The 26,531-nt window shown below is 45.9% G+C and overlaps 1 protein-coding gene across 1 annotated transcript in view; it reads right to left on the bottom strand.

Annotated features, from left to right (window-relative positions):
* Positions 1-26,531, bottom strand: part of LOC138279142 (vomeronasal type-2 receptor 26-like) — a 65,426-nt gene that overhangs the window by 17,058 nt on the left and 21,837 nt on the right. Inside the window, exon 3 of the mRNA XM_069219375.1 lies at positions 24,238-24,251. Coding sequence (XP_069075476.1) covers positions 24,238-24,251 — 14 coding nt within the window. The remainder of the gene's footprint in view (positions 1-24,237; positions 24,252-26,531) is intronic.

Genomic DNA, 26,531 nt, shown 5'->3' with positions numbered 1-26,531 from the left:
TGGCTCCTACTCACAGAAAATCAAGCAATCCTTTCTCAGACTTAGGCTGGGTGAAGTCCCAACATTAGACTTCATGCCAAAATGGAAGAAGGAGCAGCAAGTAGGCTCCCAGGAGTGCCGTCTTTGTCATCTAGCAGATGAAAACTTGGTGCATGTGGTCTGCATTTGTCCAGCTTTGGTGGTTGAAAGGAGACTCTTACTGAAAAAAAGAATTAAACGATTTAAGAATTAGATCCTACAGACATGCATTAATTGCAGCTTTTAACCCTTAAAATACAATATTGAACATTAGGCTGGTTCCAATTTTTGGAAATTTTCTCGCTCAAAATCACAGCCTCTCGAAATAACCAAGTCATAGGGAGGTCGGAAATGATAACAAAATCTCTATAACCTACTCTGACCATCTTAAAGAAGGAAAGGCTTCTAGGTAGTTCATTTGGGTTGCTTAGCATGTGCTGCAATAAAGTCTGGTACTAACAATGAGACTTAAGTAGGGGTAAATAAAATCGATAGAAGGTCTCTTCCCACCTTGTCTTATGTTTACTAATGCCTCATTAGTCTATTACTGCTCTCTTTTAAAATTTCTATGTGGAAGGAAATTTTATATACCATTTCATTTTAAACACAGGACTTTTTTTCTTTTTTCGCTGTATTTGCCCTATTTTCGATTGTTCTGTTGCCCTATTATTATTAATGCCTTATAGCACTAAGTAAGATCTATTTTTTAATTTTTATGTGGAAGGAAATCTTATATACCATTTCATAATAAACTCAAGATCTGTAATTGCTTTATTAGACTAAAATTGCTCTGTTAAATTTTTATGTGGAAGGAAAAGTTTATGGTTTTAATTAACTAATAAAAACTTGTTTACGTAAGGAAAGAGGGAATAAATGCGCATTAGATGTAAAGTCTGAGGGCCCAGGAGGGGCAGCTCTCACAGCAGACACAGTGAGTGATCTGTGAGGAAAGAGGGAATAGAGGAGCATTAAATATAAAAAATCTGAAGGCCCAGGGGGAAGCTCTCACTGCAGATGTACCGAGAGATGATGAGTGATCTGTGAGGAAAGAGGGAATACATGAACATTAGATGAAAGTCTGAGGGCCCGGGGGCATCTCTCACTGCAGACACAGTGAGTGATTTGTGAGGAAAGAGGGAATAGAGGAGCATTAGATGTAAAGTCTGAGGGCCCGGGGGCATCTCTCACTGAAAACACAGTGAGGGATCTATGAGGAAAGAGGGAATAAAGGAGTTTTAGATGTAAAGCCTGAGGGCCCAGAGTGGCAGCTCTCCCTGCAGACAGAGGGAAGAATCTATGAGGAAAGAGGGAATAGAGGAGTATTAGATGTAAAGTCTGAGGCCCCCGGGAAGCAGCTCTCACTGCAGACACAGCAAGGGATCTGTGAGGAAATAGGGAATAAAGGAGCATTAGATGTAAACTCTGAGGGCCTGGGAAGCAGTTCTTAATTCAGACACAGCGAGGGATCTGTGAGGAAAGAAGGAGTTAAAGGAGCAATAGATGTAAAGTCAAAGAACTCAGGGGGGCAGCTCTCACTGCAGACAGAGTGAGGGATCTGTGAGGAAAGAGGGAATAAAGGAACAATAGATGTAAAGTCTGGGGGTCTGGGGAGGGCAGCTCTCACTGCAGACAGAGCAAGGGATCTGTGAGGAAAGAGGGAATGAATGAGCATTAAATTTAAAGTCTGAGGGCGCAGGGAGGCAGCTCTTACTGCAGACATAGTGAAGGATCTGTGAGAAAAGAGGGAATAGAGGAGCATTAATTGTAAAGTCTAAGGACCCGGAGACAGATCTCACTGCAGAAACAGCAAGAGATCTGTGAGGAAAGAGGGAATAGAGGAGCATTCAATGTGAAGTCTGAGGGTCCGGGGGGGCAGTTCTCACTGTAGACAGAGCGAGGAATCTGTGAGGAAATAGCAAAGAAAGGAGCATTAGATGGAAAGTCTGAGGGCCCAGGAGGGCATCTCTCACTGCAGGCCACAGCGAGTGATCTGTGAGGAAAGAGGGAGTTGAAGGAGCATTAGATGTTAAGTCGGAGGGCCCATGGGGGCAGCTCTCACTGCAGACACAGTGAGAGATCTGTGAGGAAAGAGGGAATAAAGGAGCATTAGATATAAAGTCTGAGGGCCCGGGGGTAGCTGTCACTACAGACTGAGTGAGGGATCTGCGAGGAAAAAGGGAATATAGGAGCATAATATGTCAAATCTGAGGGCCCATGTGGGCAGCTCCCACAGCGGACAGAGTGAGGGATCTGTGCAGTGGCGTAGCGTGGGTTGTCAGCACCCGTAGCAAGGCAAGTAATTTGGGCCCCCTAACCCGTGGATTTTAGCACTCGAGTCCCCCCCCCAGATGTTGCGCCCGGTGCGGCAGGCCCCCCCTGCACCCCCCACGCTACGCCACTGGATCTGTGAGAAAAGCAGAAATAAAGGAGAAAAATATGTAAAGTCTGAGGACCCAGAGAATCAGCTCTCACTGCAGACAGAGCGTTGAAACTGTGAGGAACGAGGGAATAAAGGAGTATTTGATGTAAAGTCTGAGGGCCTGGGGGGCAGCTCTTACTGCAGACACAGTGAGTGATCTGGTAGGAAAGAGGGAATAGAAGAGCATTCGTTGTAGAGTGTGAGGGAAAACTTCAGCACACAGAGAAAACTTCAGTGCACAGAGAAAACTTCAGCGCATCCAGAATGCCTCAGCACGACTCATCCTCAACCTCCCTCGCCACGAACAGATCTCAGCCCACCTCAAAGACCTCCATTGGCTCCCAGTAAAAAAAAGGATCATTTTCAAACTCCTGATCCACACTCACAAGGCTCTCCACGACACTGGACCTGTCTACATCAATGAGCGTCTCAACTCCCACATCCCAACACGCCACCTCCGCTCTGCCAACCTTGCCCTCGCCACCGTCCCCCGCGTCCACTGAACCACAGCGACCTTCTTCTCTCCATACTTGGACTGTCAGCGGGTGCTTAGGTGGACTTTTCCCATTGGGCTTTTCTTCAATGGGTCTGCTGACCTAATGTACTCCTTTCCAAACCTACCATGTGTCTTTGGGATTTCCCAGGTATTGTGAGGCTAGTAACGGAGTTGGATAGCGCTCTCCTTTGAAGATGGTCACCTCAATGCCCCAGGCTTTCAATAGGTCCTTTCTTTTCAAGATCCGCTTTGGGATATCTGGTGCCAAGAAGATGGTGAGATTGGATCCGTGTGTTGGTTGCCTCTTGCATGAATACATTTTTTTGCTGCGAGGTCCTCCGAGGCTACAAACTGGAGATCCGATAAGGCTTTTATGATTCTTAAGATAGAAGAGCGATTAAGAATGTCTGTGGAGGACCTAGAGGTGAATTCTGGAATCCAGAGTAACTGGAGAATAGACTCCTGGGTATTCGTGTCTGTTATAAGTGAATGATTTTGCTCTGTTTACCGGTTTTGCTCCTTATACCCATCTTCCCACTGACCCGTGGCAGTCTTGTGTCCCTTGCTGCCCACATTAACCCATGTTAGTTGGGGGGGCAGCGCAGGCGTGATGGGTTTTGGTTTTGTACTCTGCTGGCCCCTTGTGGGGCTTGGTCGTAAGTTCGGGTGAAGTCCCAACATTGGACTTCATGACAAAATGGAAGAAGGAGCAGCAACTAGGCTCCCAGGAGCGCCGTCTTTGTCATCTAGCAGATGAAACCTTGGTGCATGTGGTCTGCATTTGTCCAGCTTTGGTGGTTGAAAGGATACTCTTACTGAAAAAAAGAATTAAACGATTTAAGAATTAGATCCTACAGACATGCATTAATTGCAGCTTTTAACCCTTAAAATACAATATTGAACATTAGGCTGGTTCCAATTTTTGGAAATTTTCTCGCTCAAAATCACAGCCTCTCGAAATAACCAAGTCATAGGGAGGTCGGAAATGATAACAAAATCTCTATAACCTACTCTGACCATCTTAAAGAAGGAAAGGCTTCTAGGTAGTTCATTTGGGTTGCTTAGCAGGTGCTGCAATAAAATCTGGTACTAACAATGAGACTTAAGTAGGGGTAAATAAAATCGATAGAAGGTCTCTTCCCACCTTGTCTTATGTTTACTAATGCATCATTAGTCTATTACTGCTCTCTTTTAAAATTTCTATGTGGAAGGAAATTTTATATACCATTTCATTTTAAACACAGGACTTTTTTTCTTTTTTCGCTGTATTTGCCTTATCTACAAACAGATTGTTCTGTTGCCCTATTATTATTAATGCCTTATAGCACTAAGTAAGATCTTTTTTTTTATTTTTATGTGGAAGGAAATCTTATATACCATTTCATTCTAAACTCAAGATCTGTAATTGCTTTATTAGACTAAAATTGCTCTGTTAAATTTTTATGTGGAAGGAAAAGTTTATGGTTTTAATTAACTAATAAAAACTTGTTTACGTAAGGAAAGAGGGAATAAAGGCGCATTAGATGTAAAGTCTGAGGGCCCAGGAGGGGCAGCTCTCACAGCAGACACAGTGAGTGATCTGTGAGGAAATAGGGAATAAAGGAGCATTAGATGTAAACTCTGAGGGCCTGGGAAGCAGTTCTTAATTCAGACACAGCGAGGGATCTGTGAGGAAAGAAGGAGTTAAAGGAGCAATAGATGTAAAGTCAAAGAACTCAGGGGGGCAGCTCTCACTGCAGACAGAGTAAGGGATCTGTGAGGAAAGAGGGAATAAAGGAACAAAAGATGTAAAGTCTGGGGGTCTGGGGAGGGCAGCTCTCACTGCAGACAGAGCAAGGGATCTGTGAGGAAAGAGGGAATGAATGAGCATTAAATTTAAAGTCTGAGGGCGCAGGGAGGCAGCTCTTACTGCAGACATAGTGAAGGATCTGTGAGAAAAGAGGGAATAGAGGAGCATTAATTGTAAAGTCTAAGGACCTGGAGACAGATCTCACTGCAGAAACAGCAAGAGATCTGTGAGGAAAGAGGGAATAGAGGAGCATTCAATGTGAAGTCTGAGGGTCCGGCGGGGCAGTTCTCACTGTAGACAGAGCGAGGAATCTGTGAGGAAATAGCAAAGAAAGGAGCATTAGATGGAAAGTCTGAGGGCCCAGGAGGGCATCTCTCACTGCATGCCACAGCGAGTGATCTGTGAGGAAAGAGGGAGTTGAAGGAGCATTAGATGTTAAGTCGGAGGGCCCATGGGGGCAGCTCTCACTGCAGACACAGTGAGAGATCTGTGAGGAAAGAGGGAATAAAGGAGCATTAGATATAAAGTCTGAGGTCCCGGGGGTAGCTGTCACTACAGACTGAGTGAGGGATCTGCGAGGAAAAAGGGAATATAGGAGCATAATATGTCAAATCTGAGGGCCCATGTGGGCAGCTCCCACAGCGGACAGAGTGAGGGATCTGTGCAGTGGCGTAGCGTGGGTTGTCAGCACCTGGGGCAATCAAGTAATTTGGGCCCCCCAACCCATGGATTTTAGCACTCGAGTCCCCCCCCAGTTGTTGCGCCCGGTGCGGCCGGCCCCCCCTGCACCCCCCACGCTACGCCACTGGATCTGTGAGAAAAGCGGAAATAAAGGAGAAAAATATGTAAAGTCTGAGGACCCAGAGAATCAGCTCTCACTGCAGACAGAGCGTTGAAACTGTGAGGAACAAGGGAATAAAGGAGTATTTGATGTAAAGTCTGAGGGCCTGGGGGGCAGCTCTTACTGCAGACACAGTGAGTGATCTGGTAGGAAAGAGGGAATAGAAGAGCATTCGTTGTAGAGTGTGAGGGAAAACTTCAGCACACAGAGAAAACTTCAGTGCACAGAGAAAACTTCAGCGCATCCAGAATGCCTCAGCGCGACTCATCCTCAACCTCCCTCGCCACGAACAGATCTCAGCCCACCTCAAAGACCTCCACTGACCTCCACTGGCTCCCAGTAAAAAAAAGGATCATCTTCAAACTCCTGATCCACACTCACAAGGCTCTCCACGACACTGGACCTGTCTACATCAATGAGCGTCTCAACTCCCACATCCCAACACGCCACCTACGCTCCGCCAACCTTGCCCTCGCCACCGTCCCCCGCGTCCACTGAACCACAGCCAGCAGAAGATACTTCTCCCACCTTGCCGCCAAGACCTGGAACTCCCTCCCCGTCAACCTACGTCTGACCCAGGACCTCTTGATCTTCAGGAAGCACCGCAAGCCCTGGCTCTTCGAGCATTAGTACCCCCCGGCATCTTAGACCCTACCGGGTGAGTAGCACGCTTAACAAATTATTGATTGATTGATTGATTGAGGGCCCGGGGGGTAGCTCGCATTGCAGATGGAGCGAGGGATCTGTGTAGAAAGAGGGAATAAAAAGCATTAGATGTAAAGTTGGAGGGCCCAGGAGGGAATCTTTCACTGTGAACAAATCAAGGGATCTGTGAGGAAAGAGGGAATAAAGGAGCATTAGATGTAAAGTCTGAGGGCCAGGGGGCAGCCCTCTCTGCAGACAGAGCGAGGGATCTGTGAAAAAGACAGAATAAAGGAGCATTAGCTGTAAAGTCTGAGGGCCCAGGGAAGCCGCTCTCACTGCAGACACAGCGAAGGATCTGTGAGGAAAGAGTGAATAGAGGAGCATTAGATGTAAAGTCAGAGGGCCGGGGGCAGCTCTCACTGGAGATAGAGCAAGGGATCTGGAAGGAAATAGGGAATAAAGGAGCAAAAAATATAAAGTCTGAAGACCCAGGGAGGCAGCTTTCTCTGCAGACAGAGTGAGGGATCTGTGAGCAAAGGGAATAAAGGAGCATTATTTGTAAAGTCTGAGGGCCTTGGCGGGTGCAGCTCTCACGGCAGACAGAGCAAGGAATCTGTGAGGAAAGAGGGAATAGAGCAGTATTAGATGTGAAGTCCGACGGTCCATGGGGCACCTCTCAATAAAGACATAGTGAGGAATCTGTGAGGAAAGAGGGTATAAAGGAGCATTAGATGTATAGTCTGAGGGCAGAGGGAAGCAGCTCTCACTGCAGAGAGAGCGTGGGATCTGTGAGGACAGAGGAAATGCAGGATTATTGTAAAGCCTGAGGGCCTTTGAAGCAGCTGTCACTGAAGACACAGCGAAGTATCATGAGGAAAGAGGGAATAAAGGAGCAAACGATGTAAAGTCTGAGGGCCCGGGGGGTCAACTCACACTGCAGACAGAGTGAGGAACCTGTGAGGAAAGAGGGAATAAATGAGCATCAGATGTGAACTCTGAGGGCACGGGCAGTTCTCACTGCTGACAGAGCGAGGGATCTGTGACGAAAGAGGGAATAAAGGAGAATTAGATGTAAAGTCTGAGGGCCAGGGGAAACAACTCTCACTGCAGACAGAGCAAGGGATCTGTTAGGACAGAGGGAATAAAGGAGCAATAGATATAAAATCTGAGGGGCCGGGGGCAGTTCTCCCTGCACACACAGCAAGGAATCTGTGAGGAAAGAGGGAATAAAGGACCATTAAATATAAAGTCTAAGGGCTGGGCCACCTATCACTGCAGACAGAGCAAGGGATCTGTGAGGAAAGAGGGAATAAAGGAGCATTTGATTTAAAGTGTAAGGGCCCGGGGGGGCAACTCTCACTGCAGACACAGTGAGTGATGGTGAGTGATCTGTGAGGAAAGAGGGAGTAGAGGAGAAATAGATATAAAGTCTGAGAGCTCGGGGGCAGCTCTCACTGTAAAGTGACTGATCGATGAGGAAAGAGGGAATCGAGGAACATTAGATTTAAAGTATAAGGGCAAGGGATCTGTGAGGAAAGAGGTCTAAAGGAGCATGAGATGTGAGAGTCTGAGGGCCCAGAGAAGCAGCCCTCACTTGTGACACAGCGAGGGATCTGTGAGGAAAGAGGGAATAAAGGAGCATTAGAAGTAAAGTCTGAGGGCCCGGGAAGCAACTCTCACTACAAATGCAGGGACGGATCTGTGAGGAAAGAGGGAATAGAGGAACATTAGATGTAAAGTCTGAGGGCCTGGGTGGCAGCTTTCAGTGTAGACAGAGTGAGGGATCTGTGAGGAAAGAGGAAATAAAGGAGCATTAGGTGTAAAGGCTGAGGTCTCAGAGAAGCAGCTCTTACTACAGACAGAGCGATGAATCTGTGAGGAAAGATGGAATAGAGGAGCATTAGATGTTAAGTCTGAGGGTCTAGGGGAACCTATCACTGCAGACTCAGTGAGGGATCTGTGAGGAAAGAGGAAGTAGAGGAGCATTAGATGTAAAGTCTGAGGGCTCGGGCACCTCTCACTGCAGACAGAGTGAGTATTATGTGAGCAAAGAGGGAATAAAGGTGCATTAGATGTAAAGTCTGAGAGCCCGGGGTGAAGCTCTCACTGCTGGAAGAGTGAGGGTTCTGTGAGCAAATAGGGAATAAAGGAGCATAAGATATAAAGTCTGAGGACACAGTAGGCAGTTCTCCCTGCAGACACAGTGAAGGATCTGTGGAGAAAGGGAATAAAGGAGCATTAATTGTAAAGTCTGAGGACCCGGGGGCAACTCTCACTGCAGACAGAGCAAGAAATCTGTGAAGAAAGAGGGAAGAAAGGAGCATTAGATGTAAAGTCTGAGTGCTCAGAGAAGCAGCTCTTACTTGTGACACAGCGAGGGATCTGTGAGGAAAGAGGGAATAAAGGAGCATTAGATGTAAAGTCTGAGGACCCAGAGAAGCAGCTCTCACTTGTGACACAGCGAGGGATCTGTGAGGAAAGATGGAATGAAGAAGTATTAGATGTAAAGTCTGAGGGCCCACAGAAGCCGCTCTCACTGCAGACACAGCGAGGGATCTGTGAGGAAAGTGGGAATAAAGGAGCATTAATTGTAAAGTCTGAGAGCCTGGGAAGCAGATCTCACTGCAGACACAGTGAGTGATCTGTAAGGAAAGAGGGAATATTGGAGTATTAGATGTAAAGTCTGAAGACGCAAGGCAAGCTCTCACTGCAGACACAGTGAGTGATCTGTGAGGAAAGAGGAAATAGAGGAGCATTGGATGTAAAATCTGAGGGCCTGGGGGCATCTCTCACTGCAGACACAGTGAGTGATCTGTGAGAAAAGAGAGAATAGAGGAGCATTAGATGTAAAGTCTGAGGACCAATATATATATATATATACTGTATCTGTATATATATATATACAATGTATCCAATATAATTTGGATTCTGTTGGAGTGTGTCTTTTAAAAGCAATATTAACATGAAAAGCTTGCAATATATTCTGTAATGAAGCTGCATAGAAAATGTGTTAACGTAGAAAATAATACACACGTTTGAAATGTGCCCATGGGGAGTGGCTACCAATGTATACGAGGACTAATGAAACTTATTAGTAATGAATTAATTATGTTTTGAATTTATATTAGCATATTATAATTAGAGTCATGTATTAGGGGTTGTTAACTAAATTACTAGGCCTTAGCTTAGCGAGAGTCTGGGCCTAGCTGCCTGGTCTCATATTAAACTGTGTTTTTCCTAACGTCCAATGTGCTGTTTTCCTGAAGGACACGAAACTGTACTTTTCCAGAAGATAGATGTGTGTGTAGCCGTAGTAAATTCTTTCTCATGAGACCCGACTTGCTCAAGGAGACATTCTTGCCAAATGCAACAGTGTAAATTGTAACAGGTGCAAGGTCGCCTAGCCTAGGGGAAAACAACGGAACTACTGACTGGAGCGTAAAGTGTAACTTTTCTTACCTGACATTCAAACCGATGAAGACGTCAATAACATGGGCCAATCAACGATAGGAGAACTGTGGTTTATGGAAAATTCTAGTGAAATGCGTGGAGAATTATTGGACAGGGATAACGATGCACTAAATATTGTCCAATGAGGAATTAGGAGCAAATTAGGCAATATTGATTTAACCGCATGACCCGAGGAGAAATCAGCCATTATTGGACATTCCACTCCAAGCCATACTTTGCCATTTTACTGAGGCATCTAGGCCATTCTTTTGAGACTTTGCCGTTTATTCTTCCTGATACTTTAACCATCTTCTATCCGTTCTTACCTGATACTTACTTCTCCTCCGTATGAGGGAAGATTCCCATTCCTTAGCTAATGCTATGCTGAGACTTTGCCCTGTCCTATCTTTGCTGATGGTAAATCTACTGATGTCCTGAGGACAAAGACTGACGCGGTTTGCTGATTCGTTGGATGGATAACTATCTGATGAAAAATTTTAATTGTCTGTTTGCCTTTCTCTCTAGGTACCAACTGCGCTTTTGATAGAGGCCATAGTTAGATGTTTTACAAATTTGTGTTTGCTAAATTGTTTTGCATGAAGTCCAACATGCTAATGCTAATTCGAGGTTAGTTAGGGTGCTCTCTAATATCTGACGCAAATAGACAAATGACGGAGTTCTTGCTTTGTTGAATCATGTACTACTGAGACTTTGCTAAGCTGCTTCTATTAATGACATGTTAATGCTGAATGAATATTCTCTATGTATTGATTAATTGTGTTCTAATTATAAATCTGAGGAGTTACCAATGAGATGAATTGCTGATGAGATTAACGGAAATGACTGTAGATTGTAATGAATAGGGAAATAAATATCCTAACACTTAGCTAAATTGGTGTGGTTATTCATGACTGAAAGGTCATGGTGTGTTGACTTTATTGATTATTATTAAATGTTATTGATTAACTGTGAATATTGATTGGGTTATTGATCTATTGATTCTGTAATGCCAAAGAGATATCTCGTACTGGGAAGTCCCCGAACGTGGTACAAAGGTTAATTGACCTAGGCTTGTCTCCTTGTGAATTTACTTATCAAAGTTCTGACGTGCTATCAATTCCCATGGGGGACTTCAAGAGCAAATGGGTGTCACCAGTGAACATCAGTGCTGGTACCTTACATGACACACACTTTGAAGCATCATTGTTTATGTTAGACAGTGCATCAATCAACCCATTGATATACAAAGTGAACAAAGTCGGCGCCAGTATGCAGCCCTGCACTCCTTTTGTAACTGTAAAAAGGTTCTGTAAGTTCCCCCGTTCCCCACATCTTACCTGTGCAAAATTCCCCTCATGGAGCCTTTGTAACATTTGGCACAGGTAAGATGAGACTCCCATGACCACTAGAATCTGCCAGAGAGATGCCCTAGAAACCATATCAAATGCAGGGCATACATCAACAAAAATCAAGTACAGACTACCATCCTCGAAGACCACATACTTTCAATACAGGAGCTGCAGCCTGAACACTTGATCTACAGTCGAGGTACATGGACAGAAGCCTGCTTGAAGGGGACTAAGAACTTCTCTATCCTCCATCCAGGACTGTAGAAACTCTAAAATCACTCTGAACTATATTTTTTGCATAACACCTATCAGGCTTATGGGCCTATATTTACTAGACGACAAGGTAGATCCCTTTGTATAGATGGGAATATTCTCCGTCCCTGCCCACCTATATGGAATTGCCATCCCCTCCACAATGGCATTGAACACTGCCCCTAAGTATGGTCCCCACACTTCTAGCACAGAACAAAATAAATGACCTGGGATTCTATCTCTCCCAGGAGCCTCCCCTGGGGCAATCTTAGTGATGGCCCTCACTGTTTCCTCTATAATAAGAGGAAGGTACTCTCTCCCTCCTCCACAACTTAACACCCCTCCTCCGGGTGCTTCTAAGGCAGAATTACTGTCCTCCTGCGTTTCCTGCCCCACACCCTCACTGTAGAGTGTCAAAAGTACTCAATCCACATAACTGCTTATATATTATTTCCAATTCTAGGTCCTGACTCATGGTGTCCAGTCGCTACTATGCTCCAGAATACCTTAAAATCTTTATTCTTGATGGCGGTATGTAGGGTCTCCCACTTAGCTTTCTCCCACTCTTTTGGCCACATTAACAATACGTTTGTATTCAAATCTTGCAGTTTGAATCAAATTGACATCCTCAATGGCTCTACTCAATCTTTCAATGGCGTCTTCTGCCGACCCGTACAATACATTCAAAACACAGGGGTCTACTCCAGCTCCCTCCACTTAATTCTACTCATATTCAATGCCAGAGTAAGTCTAGTGTCTAGAGGATCTGGATTTTGAGGGGAAGCCTTAGTTCTAAATACAGGGCATTATGATCGCTACCTGATCTATGAAGGACCTCCATGTCCACCACATAGGGCCATAACCTTACAGCAATCAGTATATAATCTATCAAAGAAGTCTGCTTCACCAGATTAAAAGTATGCACCCCCTGAATATCTGACTTTGCGCACCCATTGCAATCGTGCATCGAATGGTTTAAAGTGAGAGCATTCATTTGCAATGCCAAAGATGATAATTTATTAATAGAGGGATGACTAGACATTGAATGGTCCAAATCCTGTCTTCATTTCATCACACTCCACGTCTAGTGACTTAAATTGGCAGTTGACATTGCCAGCCACCACCTTGAAGGCATTATCTGGAAGTGAGGATAAGAGCATATCTGACTGCTCCACCACCCTAGACTTAAGAACCCCTATCATAGCTCTGGAGAAGACATTAATCAGGTACAAATCAATAACAGAGGTGACTATGAATAGGAGACAAGGAATATCTTCCAAATGTACTTCCACTATTTTAATACTGCAACCCAAATAAGTTGCCACCCATGTTGCAAGACCCCTCAGCGGCCTGCCCCACCAAACCCCTTCAGCTACATTTCAGTATACAGCATATCCAGGACACTGAAACTCCTGAGGCAACCATGTGTCTTGCACAAGATAAATGTTGAGCTGGTCAACGAAAGAGACCCAATCAGGACGACCTAATTTGCAAACTTCAAACTAGTGACATTCCAGGAAGACATTTCAACCAGATTTTCAAATTTAGGTGCATCCACCACCCCTACCAAGTCTACCATGGCCTGCGATGGACTCTTAACCAAATTGGTTAAGTGCTAAGCCTCAGAGAAAAATGGGCTAAGTGTTATGGAGAACTGATGGGATCTCTTTTTTGCTTTTTGATGTTCAAGCTACTACAATGAAGATTATTTCATTTACAACCAAATGTCATTCTTTTCAAATCTAGCTTTATCACTTCACCTAAAGATAAAGGCACAATATTAATAAAAATCCTGCACTTGTCTCTTCTCCTAATGTCTCAATCAACAGTCATATCAACTCTATGATCAAAGGTGCTCAACACCACCACAAACTGTAATAATTTGATATTTTATCACTAAAACCTGAACTCTCTATCACTCCCTCACTTACTCTGTCACTTCCTAACAGCCCTCTCCCATTCCTATTAGGTCGTCCATTCAAAGTAGGCCTGAGCAGAAATCTCAGAATTTCCCTCCGCAAAATGAAGAGGAAGTATACCTATAGGCCCCAGCTAACCAGAATCCAAACCTTCTGAACCAAATTCCACCTTTTCTTTATTTATGGATCAAATCTGTTTATTAAGTTTTCAATTATAGAACATCGCATATGCATTACATCACAATATTGCCAAAAGGCCCGTTGTTAGCTTACTCCATGCGAAACAATAGAAAGAAAAAAGATTACATTTCTAATACAACTATGTTTCCCCACTGCTGGCCGCCAGTACAGTAATCAAACAATCTCAGGCTCTTTTACCATATAAATCTGATCCTCTATATACATCTCCTCAAAGGTACACTCCCGCTTGCTCAATTCAAATTCAGGACCCTCAAGTAAGTTGGGCATGTCAGCTCTGAAAATTCCCCCGATAGAATACGTAAGAATGGTTGCCAAAGTTCTTTAAAGTCCCCGCTCCGCTGCTGAGAGGTCAGGGTAAGCTTTTCCATAGCGAGGATAAACCAGAGCCTGTGCAGCCATGAGGTTATCGACAGAATCCGCTCGGTCCTCCACACAGATAGCAACAGCTGTACTGCAGCATTTAAGGCTATAGCCATCTGCCGTCCCTTCAATGATCGCAGGGGAAAGGTGAGAGAATTGGGGAGGCCCAACAGAGTATACACAGGAAATCTAGGGATCTGAGTGTCAAAAGCCATGTCCACAGTGTCTATTATGTCCTTCCAATACCGGTGTAATTTGGGACAATGCCACAGTAAATGCACAAGCGTGCCCCCTCCCCCGCACCCCCTCCAGCAAAGACTAGTTTTGCCGTGATCCCAAGCATGGATCCTAGTTGGGGTGTAATACCAGGAGGAGGCTACTTTATAGGCTGTCTCTGTACCTGCTGAGTTGTAAGCTGTGTGGTGCGCCCTATAAAAAACACTCTCCCACTCATCCTCCAATAGCTCCCTCCCCAGCTCCTTCTCCCATCTCAATTGACCCTCAGTCTTGGGTGGGTGGACCTCCCCCGCAAGAGGACATAGAGCTCAGAAACCACGCGCTTATCGCCCTTTTTCATTTGAATCCACTTTTCAAATGGTGTTAACGGTCTATCTATTAACATCCTATTGGCTGGAAGCATGGCCCAGTGTCTTATTTGGTAGTACATCATCCTGTCAGCCTCAGTTAGGCCATATAGGTCCCTCAGCTGATCAAAGGGGATAACTCCTTGCTCATCGAAGAGATATCCCATCCTTTTGCAACCCCCCTCATACCACCGACGCAATGTTTCAGTCTGTAGGCCCGGACCAAAATCGGGGTTCGCTCCCTGGGGAGTCCTTGGGGACAGGAAAGTCGTCAAACCCACCCTGCTGGCTACCCGGTCCCACACTCTCATCGAATTAGGAAGGAATTAAAGAGTCGCACAAGAATGGGATCAAGTTCCACGCAGAAGAATTTATAAAAAAGCACAGAGAAACCATCGGGGCCAGGTGACTTCCCGGTCTGCAGCTGAGCGATCGCTGATATAACCTCCTCTGCCCTTATAGGTTGATCTAACGCAGTAGCCTCTATTTCAGACAAAGGAGAAATTGCTATGCCCTCTAAGAAGGATTCCGAAGTTAAGGCACCGTCTCCTCAGCCTTGTATAGATTGCGATAGAATTCTGCAAAAGTCTGTGCAATTTGGTCGCTCGTGCGTGCTTCTGCTCCAGAAGGGAGTCGCACCATTTTTATCATTGACGCTGCATGCTGCGCTCTCAACCTATGTGCTAGTATCTTTCCGCACTTGTTACTTCCCATGTAATACATTTGTTTAAGGCGGACTACCGCGTACTCTGCCCTGTCCCAGTCCAACCTCCTCAGCTGCTTTCGCACCTTCTCAAGCTCTCGCCATATTCTAGGAGCACCGGTGTGTTTATGTGAACGCTCTAACACCCTCACTCGCTGCTCCAGGTCCCCCCTAAGTCGACTCCTTGCCTTATTGTCCCTAGAAGAGAGTGACATCACCTCTCCCCTCAAGACAGCCTTCAGTGCCTCCCACAGTATTGCAATGCTTATTGACCCATCATCGTTAAAGCTAAGATAATCTGTTATTGCCCTTCGGATAGCCTCCACCGTCGCGCCATTCTGAAGCATCGAATCCCTAAATCTCCATACCGGTGTACTAACCCTCTCCATGTCCACATGGATCTCAACTGTAACCGGGGCATGATCTGACAGGGCCCGAGGCTCAATCGCTGAATCTCTAACCCTGGGGAGGAGCTCCTGGGATGCCAGAAAAAGGTCCAGCCTAGCGTATGTTTTGGTTGCTGATGAGTAAAAAGAGTAGTCCCTCAACGAGGGGTGCGCACTCCTCCACACATCCACCAGACCACATTCACTCAACCACTGCCACCCTGCCTCCGACAAAGATCCCGTTGGCCTGAACGATCTAGGTCCCCACCCATCACCAGATTAAAATCACCCCCCCAGCAATATAGCACCATCAGGAGATTGGAGCAGCAGAGTCAAAGACTATCTCAGGAAAGTTTCTTGTTGGGAATTAGGTGCGTATAAGGAACCAATCGTAAAGGAAAACCCTCCTAGTCTAAGCCTCATGACCAGAAGCCTCCCTGGAACCTCATGCAATCTTGATATCACTTCCCCCGGAAATGAGCGTGATAATAGTATCGCCACCCCTGCATGTTTTGATGGCAGAGAGGACCAGAACTGCCTGGGGAACCATTTAGAGCGCATACGATAGGTATCTTTGAAAACAAGGTGCGTCTTCTGCAAGAGACATATACGACTCCCGGATCTCTCTAACGCTGATAAGATGGCTAGCCGCTTGGTAGGGTTATTGAGCCCCCTAACATTTAAACTTAATCATTTAATGGTCATATCCTATACTGAAGAAAGCAAGCAGAAGAGGCAGGAGCACAACAGGGGACCCCCCCATATTAATACCTAGACCCCCTAGAGAACGCAGGCCTGAGGGTGCCTCTACAAAAAGCCAGCATCGCAGGGAAACCCAACAACAGACAACTAATAAGCACAACAGGTGCATAGAACACAGAAGTCCTCAGTCGTCCATCCTTACAAGGTGCAATCTCCACGGGGTGATATATCCAACCATGTCAGGTAACCAGGTTCATTGCCCCGCCACCCCGGCCCTCTCTGACAGCCAGCACATTGTTAGCAATGCAGCCGATAACAATCCCGAGCGCCCCCGGGAGTCCACACTAGGTTGAGGTTCCTGCGGCCACACTGTTCAAAGCGGCTTCTCTCTCCGATCTCAGCTCTGAGGCCGTCGGGCGCTGAAGCCTCCTTTTCTTCTCTTTTCTCCGCCACCGAAGAGGGCCCCCGACTGGCAGGGCTGCCCCCTTGCTCGCCTCCCGGGCAATATCCTCCAGACCCAGGACACGGCTAGCTTCCAAAACGGATTTCACTTGTCGGAGCTGCTCCTCCCAGCGGAAGACCAGGCGGAATGGATGGCCCCAGGAATAGGACACATTGTGCTCTCTCAAATGAGCCGTGATCGGTCTGAATTCTGTCCGCCTCTGCAGAGTCCGCACAGATAGGTCATGGAATAGCTGGAGTTCATGCCCAAGGAAGCGTACACTCTGGGGGCTGCGGGCCCGCTGCAGAATCTTTTCTTTAAGGACAAAATTGTGGAGGCAGGCCAAAGTGTCTGGGGGACGGTCTCCAGGGCCACCGGCACGCCCAACTCGATGTACCCGGTCCAAGACTACCTCTTGCGGCTCATCCGTGCCAAGCAGGAAGCAAAACAGATCCACCACGTAGCCCCCAATGTCCTCCTTTTCAGCCCCAACCGGGGCCCCTCTAATACGGATATTTTGTCGCCTCAAGCGATTTTCCAAATCCTTCACTGCCATCTGGAGGAGGTCCTGCTGCTCTCGGAGGCGGACTACCTCCTGTTGCAGGCCCGCAACCTCTTCACCACGAGGGATCTCACTGTCCTCTAGCTGCGATACATGTTCACCCAAGGAGGTAACCTCTCCTCGTAGCTCCTTCACTTCCCGTGAGATGTCCCTACGCAGCTCTTGGATATCGCCCCGGAGCGACTCAAACAGGGAGGACAGAAAGCCCTTCGTAACGGGAGAACTCTCCTGTGGATCTGTCTCCACTCGACCCTCCAAGGCCCTCGTCTCAGGTAAGTCTTCCGCCACAGTCCCAGATGTTGAGCGCGCCCCTGCCAGCATGTCCCTCACTGAGCGCTTGCGTTTGGCTTTTGATGTCGCCATGGCGCGCCGGCCTGATCTCACTTCGCCGGTTCAGTCCCACAGAGCCCTCAGAGTTTCCGTCCGAGACCGATCAGAACATGCCACCCTGTCCGGGACCGCGACCAGGCCCAGCCACAGCAGCCACCACCTGCAGATATCCGCTCCTGGCGCCTTTTCCCAATGAGATGCAGGACCACGCTTGTAAAGAATTTAAATGTGGCGTAAAGCAGTTCAAAGTCCTGGCAACTGGAACCCTACCTTCCACTGGGGCCCCGCACTGCACAGGGCCCCACTCCGAGGCGCCAGATCAAGGAGGCCCAGCCTGCAGCCCACGGTCCAAAGGAACATGCAGGAGCGCCCCTCTCAGGGTACCAAAGTCATCAGGCACCGGGTCCTGCGGCACAAACCAGCTGCTCCAGGGCCCAGAATGAGCCCCCAGGCTCCCCAGTCCACGTCAGGAAGTCCAGGAAGGACGCTGGTGAAGGGCCTGTTCCGCAGCCCAGGCCGCCTCGTACGCCTCCCCACGGCCCTGCCCCGACCCCAAGGCCGGAGTCAGCTCCTCCTGCGGGAGCGGCCCGGCCCGGACTCGACCGCTGCCGAGCCGCACTAGACCCCCGGGGGGCCTTACGATACGGGGGGAGCCTCCAGGCTTCCCCCAAACAGGCCGCAAAGCACTTTTCTGGGCCAAGGCGGCGGAGCTCAGACAAACACGTCTTAGCGCTCCCCCATCTTGGACACGCCCCCCCTTTTCTTTATTTAATCTCAATACTTTCTGACTTTCGCTGTGTGTTTATTTCTTTACTTACTTTTCTGAATGTGTTTTTAGTTACGGTTTTGTACTTTGTTTTTCCTACTTTCCTGACATATCCTCTCTGTCCATCCACTGCAGTAGTGTCTAATACCTGCACCCCTATGGGCAACGGTGACAGACAGATGTGCAGCTTTGACCTATTTTTGTCGAGGTGGAAGTGAATGCACTTGTTCTGGGTGCAGCACCACCTCTCTGGCGTGTAGCAGCAGGAGCACCATTATATATATATATATATATATATATATATATATATATAGTGAGTATATAGCTCTAAATATAATATTTTTTCTCTAAAATGAATGTGTTCATTTATTTTAAAATGTAAATTATATGTGTGTATTTAGGTAATTGTGTGGCAGTCACCACTGGGTAGTTATAGTTAGTATTGCTTTTCCATAGACAAGGCATTTTTTGGTTTGGTAATGACTTTGGCACTGTTGGATAATCCCCAACTCCACTGCACTATGGGGCACCATTACCACGCTCTCTCCTAACCTAATGTTCAGCACAGAAACCCGGCTCATTCCCTGCATCCACCCCAGAAATCGCCACCACGATGCCCCTGGATACAAGATGATCCACCGTGACCACCCCAACAGACATGACAGAGGCATCGCCATTATACACAAGGACTCTCTCCACCGCACTGCCTGAAATGGCGACACTACACCGATCATGAAACACCTCAACTTCCAGATGAAACCAGAAGCTAACACCACCATAAATGGAACCCTCACCTACAGACCTGGGGCCCCCACCCCAACTTCTGCAATACCATTCTGGACTTTATTGCCCCCTGGCAGTTAACTCCAACCAATACATCTTCTCAGGGGAGCTAAACTTCCTTCTAGAAGACCCTAACGATGCCAACTTCTCCACACTCCTCAAAAGCAAGAACATCGGCCTCACTCAACAGGTCAGCACTCCTGCCCACAGTGCAGGGCACACACTGGACCCCATCTTGTCCTCCAACGACAGAGTCAAGTTCTCCTACACCACCAAAGTAACATGGACTGACTACAACATTGTACAATTCACCTTTGACCTACTACACAACATCTCGATGGGACACCCCACCCACCTCCACCGTGACTGCGGAAATGTCAGGGAAACCCCCTGGACCACCGCCCTCAATAGCACAAGACCCAGCTCCGCAGACACCCCTTGAACTTTGTGTACAGAATCTCTCCAACTGGCTTACAGCCACTGCCAACACTGTAGCCCCCCTGAAAAACACCACTGACATCACTCTCACCTGGTTCACCACAGAACTCTGGACTCTCAAACAACATTGCAGGAAACTAGAGAGACACTAGCGCGCCCACAAGACCCCTGCCAACCTCAACTCTGTCAAGTCAGAGAAACCAAGAAAGAAGAAATTACCACCTGCATCAAAGCTAGCACCAACCGTGCCAAAAAAACTCTTCAACATCGTAAGACAATTCTCTGCCATGACGAACACAGTCCACCCCTCCCAAGCCCTTTGCAACACGCAATTGGACTACTTTCACCACAAAATCTCTGACATCTGCAACAACTTCGAGACTCAGCCCATCGACCTCGTCCAACTCCACACCCGATCTCACACCACCTTCCCCAGATCTCCAAATGGAAGCAGCTCTCCACAGAGGACACCATCACCATCATGACCTCCATCAACTCCATCCCCCATACCGCTACCTGCACCACCTAAACAACCTAGGAAAAGAATAAATCAGAGAAACCCTCACAGAGATCCTCAAGAACTCCAGCTCCATAGCCACTGTCCAATGCCTGGAAGCATGCCAACCCTAACAAGCTAAAAAATTACTGACTGATCCCGCTCCTCCTGTTTCCCTTCAAAGTACTGAAAAAAGCCATCAATTGCCAACTCAGGGACCACCTCAAGCATAGAAACCTACTTGACCTGTCCCAATCCAGATTCCGGCCTAACCACAGCACCAAGATCGCCCTGATTGCAGCCACTGATGACATACCATGCCTCCTTGACCTTCAGTGAACAACGGCCTTCATCCTCCTTGACCTATGCGCAGCCTTCGGCATCATCTCCCACTATACCCTAATCAGCAGACTCCACATCATTGGCATCCAAGACAAGGCTCAAATGGATCTCCTCCTCTCTTGCCGGTCACACACAAAGGATCCTCCTTCCAACTTTCATCTCTCCCCCCCAAAGACGTCATCTATGGCATCCCCCCAGGGCTCGTCCCTCAGCCCCACCCTCTTTAATGCTTACATGATCCCACTAGCCGACATTGCTCGCTTCCACAGATGCTGATGACACCCAGTTCTTCCTTTCCCTCTCACACAACACCAACTCCACATGAACCAAGTTCCAAAACACCATAGCAGACATCGCTGTCTGGATGAGGTCCAACTGCCTCAAGCTAAAGACAGAGATCTACATCTTCTGAAACAAACCATCCCCCTGGGATGACTGGTGGTGGCCCGTCACCCTCGGTCCTCCACCTGCACCCACTAGCCATGCACGCAATCTCTGGATCATCCCAGACACCTAATTGATAGGGGGAGTCAGGCATGATCATGGTCACTTTGGATGTAGTGGCATTATACACTAGTATTCAACATTAATGTGGTATTCAAGCTATTGAACATATGCTCAACAAAAGATCAGTGAGTCTAATGGAACATACACACATGATAATAGAGATGATTGATCTCATTTTGAATCATAACTATTTCCTTTTCAAGAAAGAATGGTATAAGCAGAAACGAGGGGTAGCAATGGGGTCGAGATTTTCTCCCTCATATGCGAACCTCTTCATGGGATGGTTTGAGGAGAAATGGGTGTGGGGCCCAGAAGCAGTAGAGTCGCAGTCAGATATTCTTTACTGGGGACGGTATATTGACGATTGTTTCATGCTATGGACAGGGGAAGAAGAGAAACTAATAAGATTTTGTGAACATCTCAATAATAATGATGCTAATATTAAATTCACATATAAACACAGTATGACCTGTATAGACTTTTTAGATGTAGAATTGTTTGTGGCAAATAATAAGATTGAGAGTAGACTGTACTGAAAACCAACGTCTTGTTACACTGTATTATTTGCGAAGAGTGCACATCCAAAACACCAAATAGAAGCCATCCCTTTTGGAGAGATGGTGCGAGCTAGGCGCAATTGTAGTAGAAACAGTGACTTTCAAGAATGTATAAAGGATATGGGCCGGAGATTCATTATTAGAGGCTATTCGGAGGATATAGTAATAAGATCTCAACGTAAAGCCTCCAAAATATCTAGATCAAGGACATTGTTGCATCATAGCCTCACGGATGAAGGGAGTAAGGGTACTGACACTCACAAAGTTAGAATAATTTTGGATTACACAGACAATTCACACAAACTATTGAGGATTATGAGAAGACATTGGGCCACACTTACACAAGACCGAACTCTCCAGAAATACATTAGTAACAAGCCAGAGTAGGAGGGGTAGCACGCTCAACAATATTCTGAGTCGGAGCTATTTATCGGATATAACTAATCCTAGTTGGCTCAATTTACACAATTTAGGTTTCTATAAATGTGGATGTTGTGCCATGTGCAAATGGGCGTGGCATGCAAAGAAGATCTTTCGGGGCACTGATGACAAGGAGTATAGTATTAGATCACATATAGATTGTAACACCAAATTTGTAGTATACATGTTGTCCTGTAAGTGTGGAAAGATATATGTGGGTAGTAGTATTCGTCCCCTGAAAGTTAGAATTTCAGAACACTGGAGAGCAATAAAACAGGAAGATGAACGATATCCAATTGCTTTCCATATGAAGACATGTGAAAAACAAGGCACCCATAAGGAATTTAAATATTTTGTTTTTGACTTGTGCGAACAAAATCCCCGAGGTGGGAATAGAGAATTGACTTTACGCAGAAGGGAATCAATCTGGATAATGCGACTAGGGGCATTGGAACAAGGCCTGAATTCAGACTACGAAATGGAGTATTTCCTTGGCGACGGATAGGTAAGACTTTACCTCAATGTAGTCACAAATAGAATTAGACAAGATTTTATATATATAATTTGTGACTAGCATCATGACTGATAAAATACATTATTTTTAAGACTGCACATTATATAATGTGCCCTGACTAAGATTAATACTCTCTTATATTCAAATTGAAATAAAAAAATATGTAGACCGAGGGTATAAAAGAGATATCCCGAATAATATTCCTTCAGAGAAACTGTTTTGATAAATAATACCCTTTGGGTGGCTCACAATTTATTATATTTCAATTTAAAAAGTTTTACTTTAATTTATAATCTCAACTATTTTGAAAGCATGAAAAATAAGAAAATGTGAATGATGAGTCTGTTTTTGTAACCAATAGATTAGGGGTAATCCTTTTATAGTTTCTATGATTTAGCCAAGCACACAACGTCGGAGCAAGATGAAAAAATTAGTCAGTTTTCTATTTTTATGGGTCGGGTAGTCCGTTGTCTATTTCCATGATTTTCGAACACATAAACGCCGAGGGAAACAATGGCGTTTTTCTATAATGTCGGGCGTACTCGCGGCAGTACTTTGTTTCAAATTAAGGTAAGATTCGAAGTAGCGGGATAGCTGATAATATATCATTTTATTTGTGCAGTTTTTCGGACTCATTAACACTGAGTATGCACTAAAAGTTCTGATTTATTGATAGGATTCAATAATGAACTTAAAACCATTGATCAGTATATCAGAAACTCAAGAGGCAGTAGTGTGATTTTGGATATTGAGTACAGGTATGCCTTCAGACGCTGTGGCTTGAGCACAGGTACACTTAGGGATTTGTATTACACCTTAGTGCTAGTGTTACTACAAAATTGGTTAACACTCTTTGCTAACATTATACTTTGGGCATTTTGCCCAGAATATGAGTTGGGACTAAAACTGGTGAGTTGAGTTAACAAATAATGATTATGGGCAGAGATAATGCAAAATGTATAATTTATTATTAATTTTTTATCAATTTGGGCACATTCACTTAGTATGTTTTGATTTAAATTTCACGGCTTCCACATGAAGAGCATGCAATTTGTAATATTCACCAAAGAGATTGTGGGAAGAAAATGCAGTCATTAATAATGAATATTAATGTATATTCAATGGAAATGCCATTATAGGAAGTCCTGAAGAAGTCAATGGGCACTCCCTAGACGAAACACGTGTTGACAGACCAGTGACAGACCAGTAACATGTGGGACAAGTGACAAGTGGTGATGATGAATGATAAGTGATGACATAACGGATTGAATATTGTGGTATGGACCAAACTAATACAAATTTAGAAAAGAACACTTTGATGTAAATTGGAACATTATATAAACATGTGACGGATTTGGGAACAAGTACATGAAGAATTAAATAAGAATTTGCTAACGGAATTGATTGGATGAGGACTCTTTACATAGAATCTCAATTCTTTACCTTGTTCTGTTGTACGTACTGTTATACTTGTGTTAATTAGAGATTTCAGCGTGTGCTGCTATTATTTGAATGCATCCCAGACACCTATCTGACCATGAAAAAACAGATCAATGCTGTATCCTCGGCCTGCTTTGACATCCTTCGCATGCTATGCAAGATCTTCCAATGGTTACCCATAGCCACCAGGAAGACAGCGGCAACGCACTCTATGTCCATCAAATAGCTGCAAAACCACCTGCAGATCATCCAGAACGTTCCACTGACCGACCATAGAACTCTGCTCTTTCACCCTCACCCTGGCTCACATCCGCCACGTCTGCCACAAACACCTTGGAGGATGCTCCTTCTCCCACCTCGCCACCAAGTCCTGGAATAACCTCCTCCTCCACCTTTGCACATCCCCCTCCCTGAAGAACTTTAGAAAACAGCTCAAGACCTGGCTTTTCAACCACCACCTCTGCCAGTATGGCCAGGACCACAGCACCAAACCAGCACCTCAATACCCCCTAGGTGACAAACTTACACTCTGCAAGAATCACCTAATTAATGTATTATTTGATTGAATGATTAATTAATAGATAAGGATGCATGGCAAAGTTATTGAGAGGAAGTCTGTAGGGCATAATTACTGTAATGAAACAAAATGCAAATTATGTATTTTAAAAAATGTGTGATCCTGGGATTCTGGAGTGGGTGATTTTTCAATATACTCTTCTATGGACAGCTGTCATTGTAAGGTGAGGGAGGAGTCTCAATGTAGAGTATAACTGTTTATCAGAGCCAACGAGTCATGCATATGACCTTGGGAAGAGTTCTTACTGGAGAGGTCAGTCTCTCCTATCACCCTACTACACACACCTGTCACCTTGGATAGAGGTACCCGCAGAGAGGCCAATCGACCACACAGACTTGTACGTACATCTGTTGCCCTGGGGAGATGTTTCATCGGCAAGTCTTTCCCAGACCCTACTATGCATGCCTACTGTGCATCCTGGTCACCTAGGGTAGAGGTCTCATAGGAAAGGCCAGTGAGTCCCCACACCCTAGTACACATGCTTTTCACCATGGGGAGCAGTTTTAGCAGATAGGCCACTCCCTCCCCAACTCATTGTATATACATATGTCACTCTGGAGAGATGGGTTAGCAGAGAGACCACTCCTCCCCACAATCTACTATGCACACCTTTCATCTAATAGAGTGGTGTAAGCAGAAAGGCAGACTCTCCTGAAGCACTACTATATATAGTTGCCATTCTCGAGAGAGGTCTCATAAGAGAAGGTAGTCTCTTCCCATACCATATGATGAATGCTTGTCACCCTGGGGAGAGGTGTCAGCGGAGAGGTTTCTTTCATCTGACTCTCTGCTACCTACTACCCACACTCTACTGGAAGTACACCCATCATCAAAGGGAGATGCCTCACTTGAGAGGCCTAGCCCTTACAACACTCTACATCACATACTCATCATCCAAGAGAGAGGTCTCAGAGGGTCAGGTCAGTTCCTCCCTATGCTCTCTTATGCACACCCATCATCCAAGAGCTTGGTCTCACCTGTGAGGCTAGTCCCTTCTTACACCCAGAAAAATGAGTTCCTCTCCACACACTAGGGCATACACTTGTCATACAAGAGAGAGGATTCGGTGGAGAGGTCAGTCCTTCCTTACACCCTACAATGCACACCTGTCATCCCAGAGAGAGGTTTGGGTGGTGAGACTAGGCCCTTTCCCCACCCAAATATATACACCCAGCACCTTGCCAATAGCTTTGAATTGAGAGATCAGCTTCTCTCCATATCCTAGTACTCACACCTGCTGTCCCAGTGAGAGATGTTAGTGGAGATGCCACTTGTTTTCTACACCCTACTGTGCTCACTTGTCATGTAGGAGAAATGTCTCAGCAGAGGTCAGTCTCTCTCCAAACTTTAGTATGCACACCTGTCATCAAAGACAGAGATCTCAGCAGATAGAGCAACTCCTCCCAATACCCTACAATGCACACCCTCATCCCAGACAGAGGTTTGGGTAGAGAGGTCAGTCCCTCTCCATACCCTACTATGCACACCCATCACCCTGACTAATGTTGTGAATGGAACAGATGTATTAGAAGGGATGCCACTTGTTTTTAACACCCTACTATGGCCACCTTTCATCCTAAAAGCAGTGTGAGTGGAGAGGATCATTCCTTCCCACATCCTTTCATGCATACCTGTCATTCAAGAAAGATTAAAAAAGAGGTCTGGGGGTAGAGGCTTGTCCCTTACCAATTAATAAATCCATCAAGTGGATTTATATGGTGTGACTAATCACCAGTGACGGTATCCAGGCTCTTGAGGGTCATGATGGTTCAGAAGACTCAGCCAGAATTCCAGTAGAGAGGTGAAGGTCTGTAGCTGCAGAGGGAGGTCATTCTAGGATTTTGTCTGAGGTAGGAGTAGAAGCAATCTCTGCTCTTGCTTCTGTGGATGAGGGAAGTGTGGGTGAGAGAGTCAGTTTGCTGCCCAAGATTATGCTGAGGTTTCTGGTGTGGCCAGTTGGTTTTGTTGATGGGCCTAATTCCGAAGCCCACCAGGAGCCGTTCGCAGGGGTCATGTTGCTGCCAGAAATCATAACTTCCATTGTGTCCAGGATGAACTTCAGAAAGTTGGCCTTCGTCCACTTGGCGATGCTCGTCATGTATTTGTCGAAGTTGGTTCTTGGGTTGGCAGGATCATCTGAGATCAAGAGTTGAGCTTGGTGTCGGCTGTGTAGGATATGATGTTTAGTCAATAAGATCTGACGATGATGGCCAAAGGGGTCAAGAAGAGGGTGGGACTAAGGG

This window comes from Pleurodeles waltl, chromosome 2_2 (assembly GCF_031143425.1).
Source record: "Pleurodeles waltl isolate 20211129_DDA chromosome 2_2, aPleWal1.hap1.20221129, whole genome shotgun sequence".
Lineage (NCBI taxonomy): Eukaryota > Metazoa > Chordata > Amphibia > Caudata > Salamandridae > Pleurodeles > Pleurodeles waltl.
The sequence above is the reverse complement of the archived record's forward strand: the minus strand, read 5'-3'. Positions and strand labels throughout refer to the sequence as shown.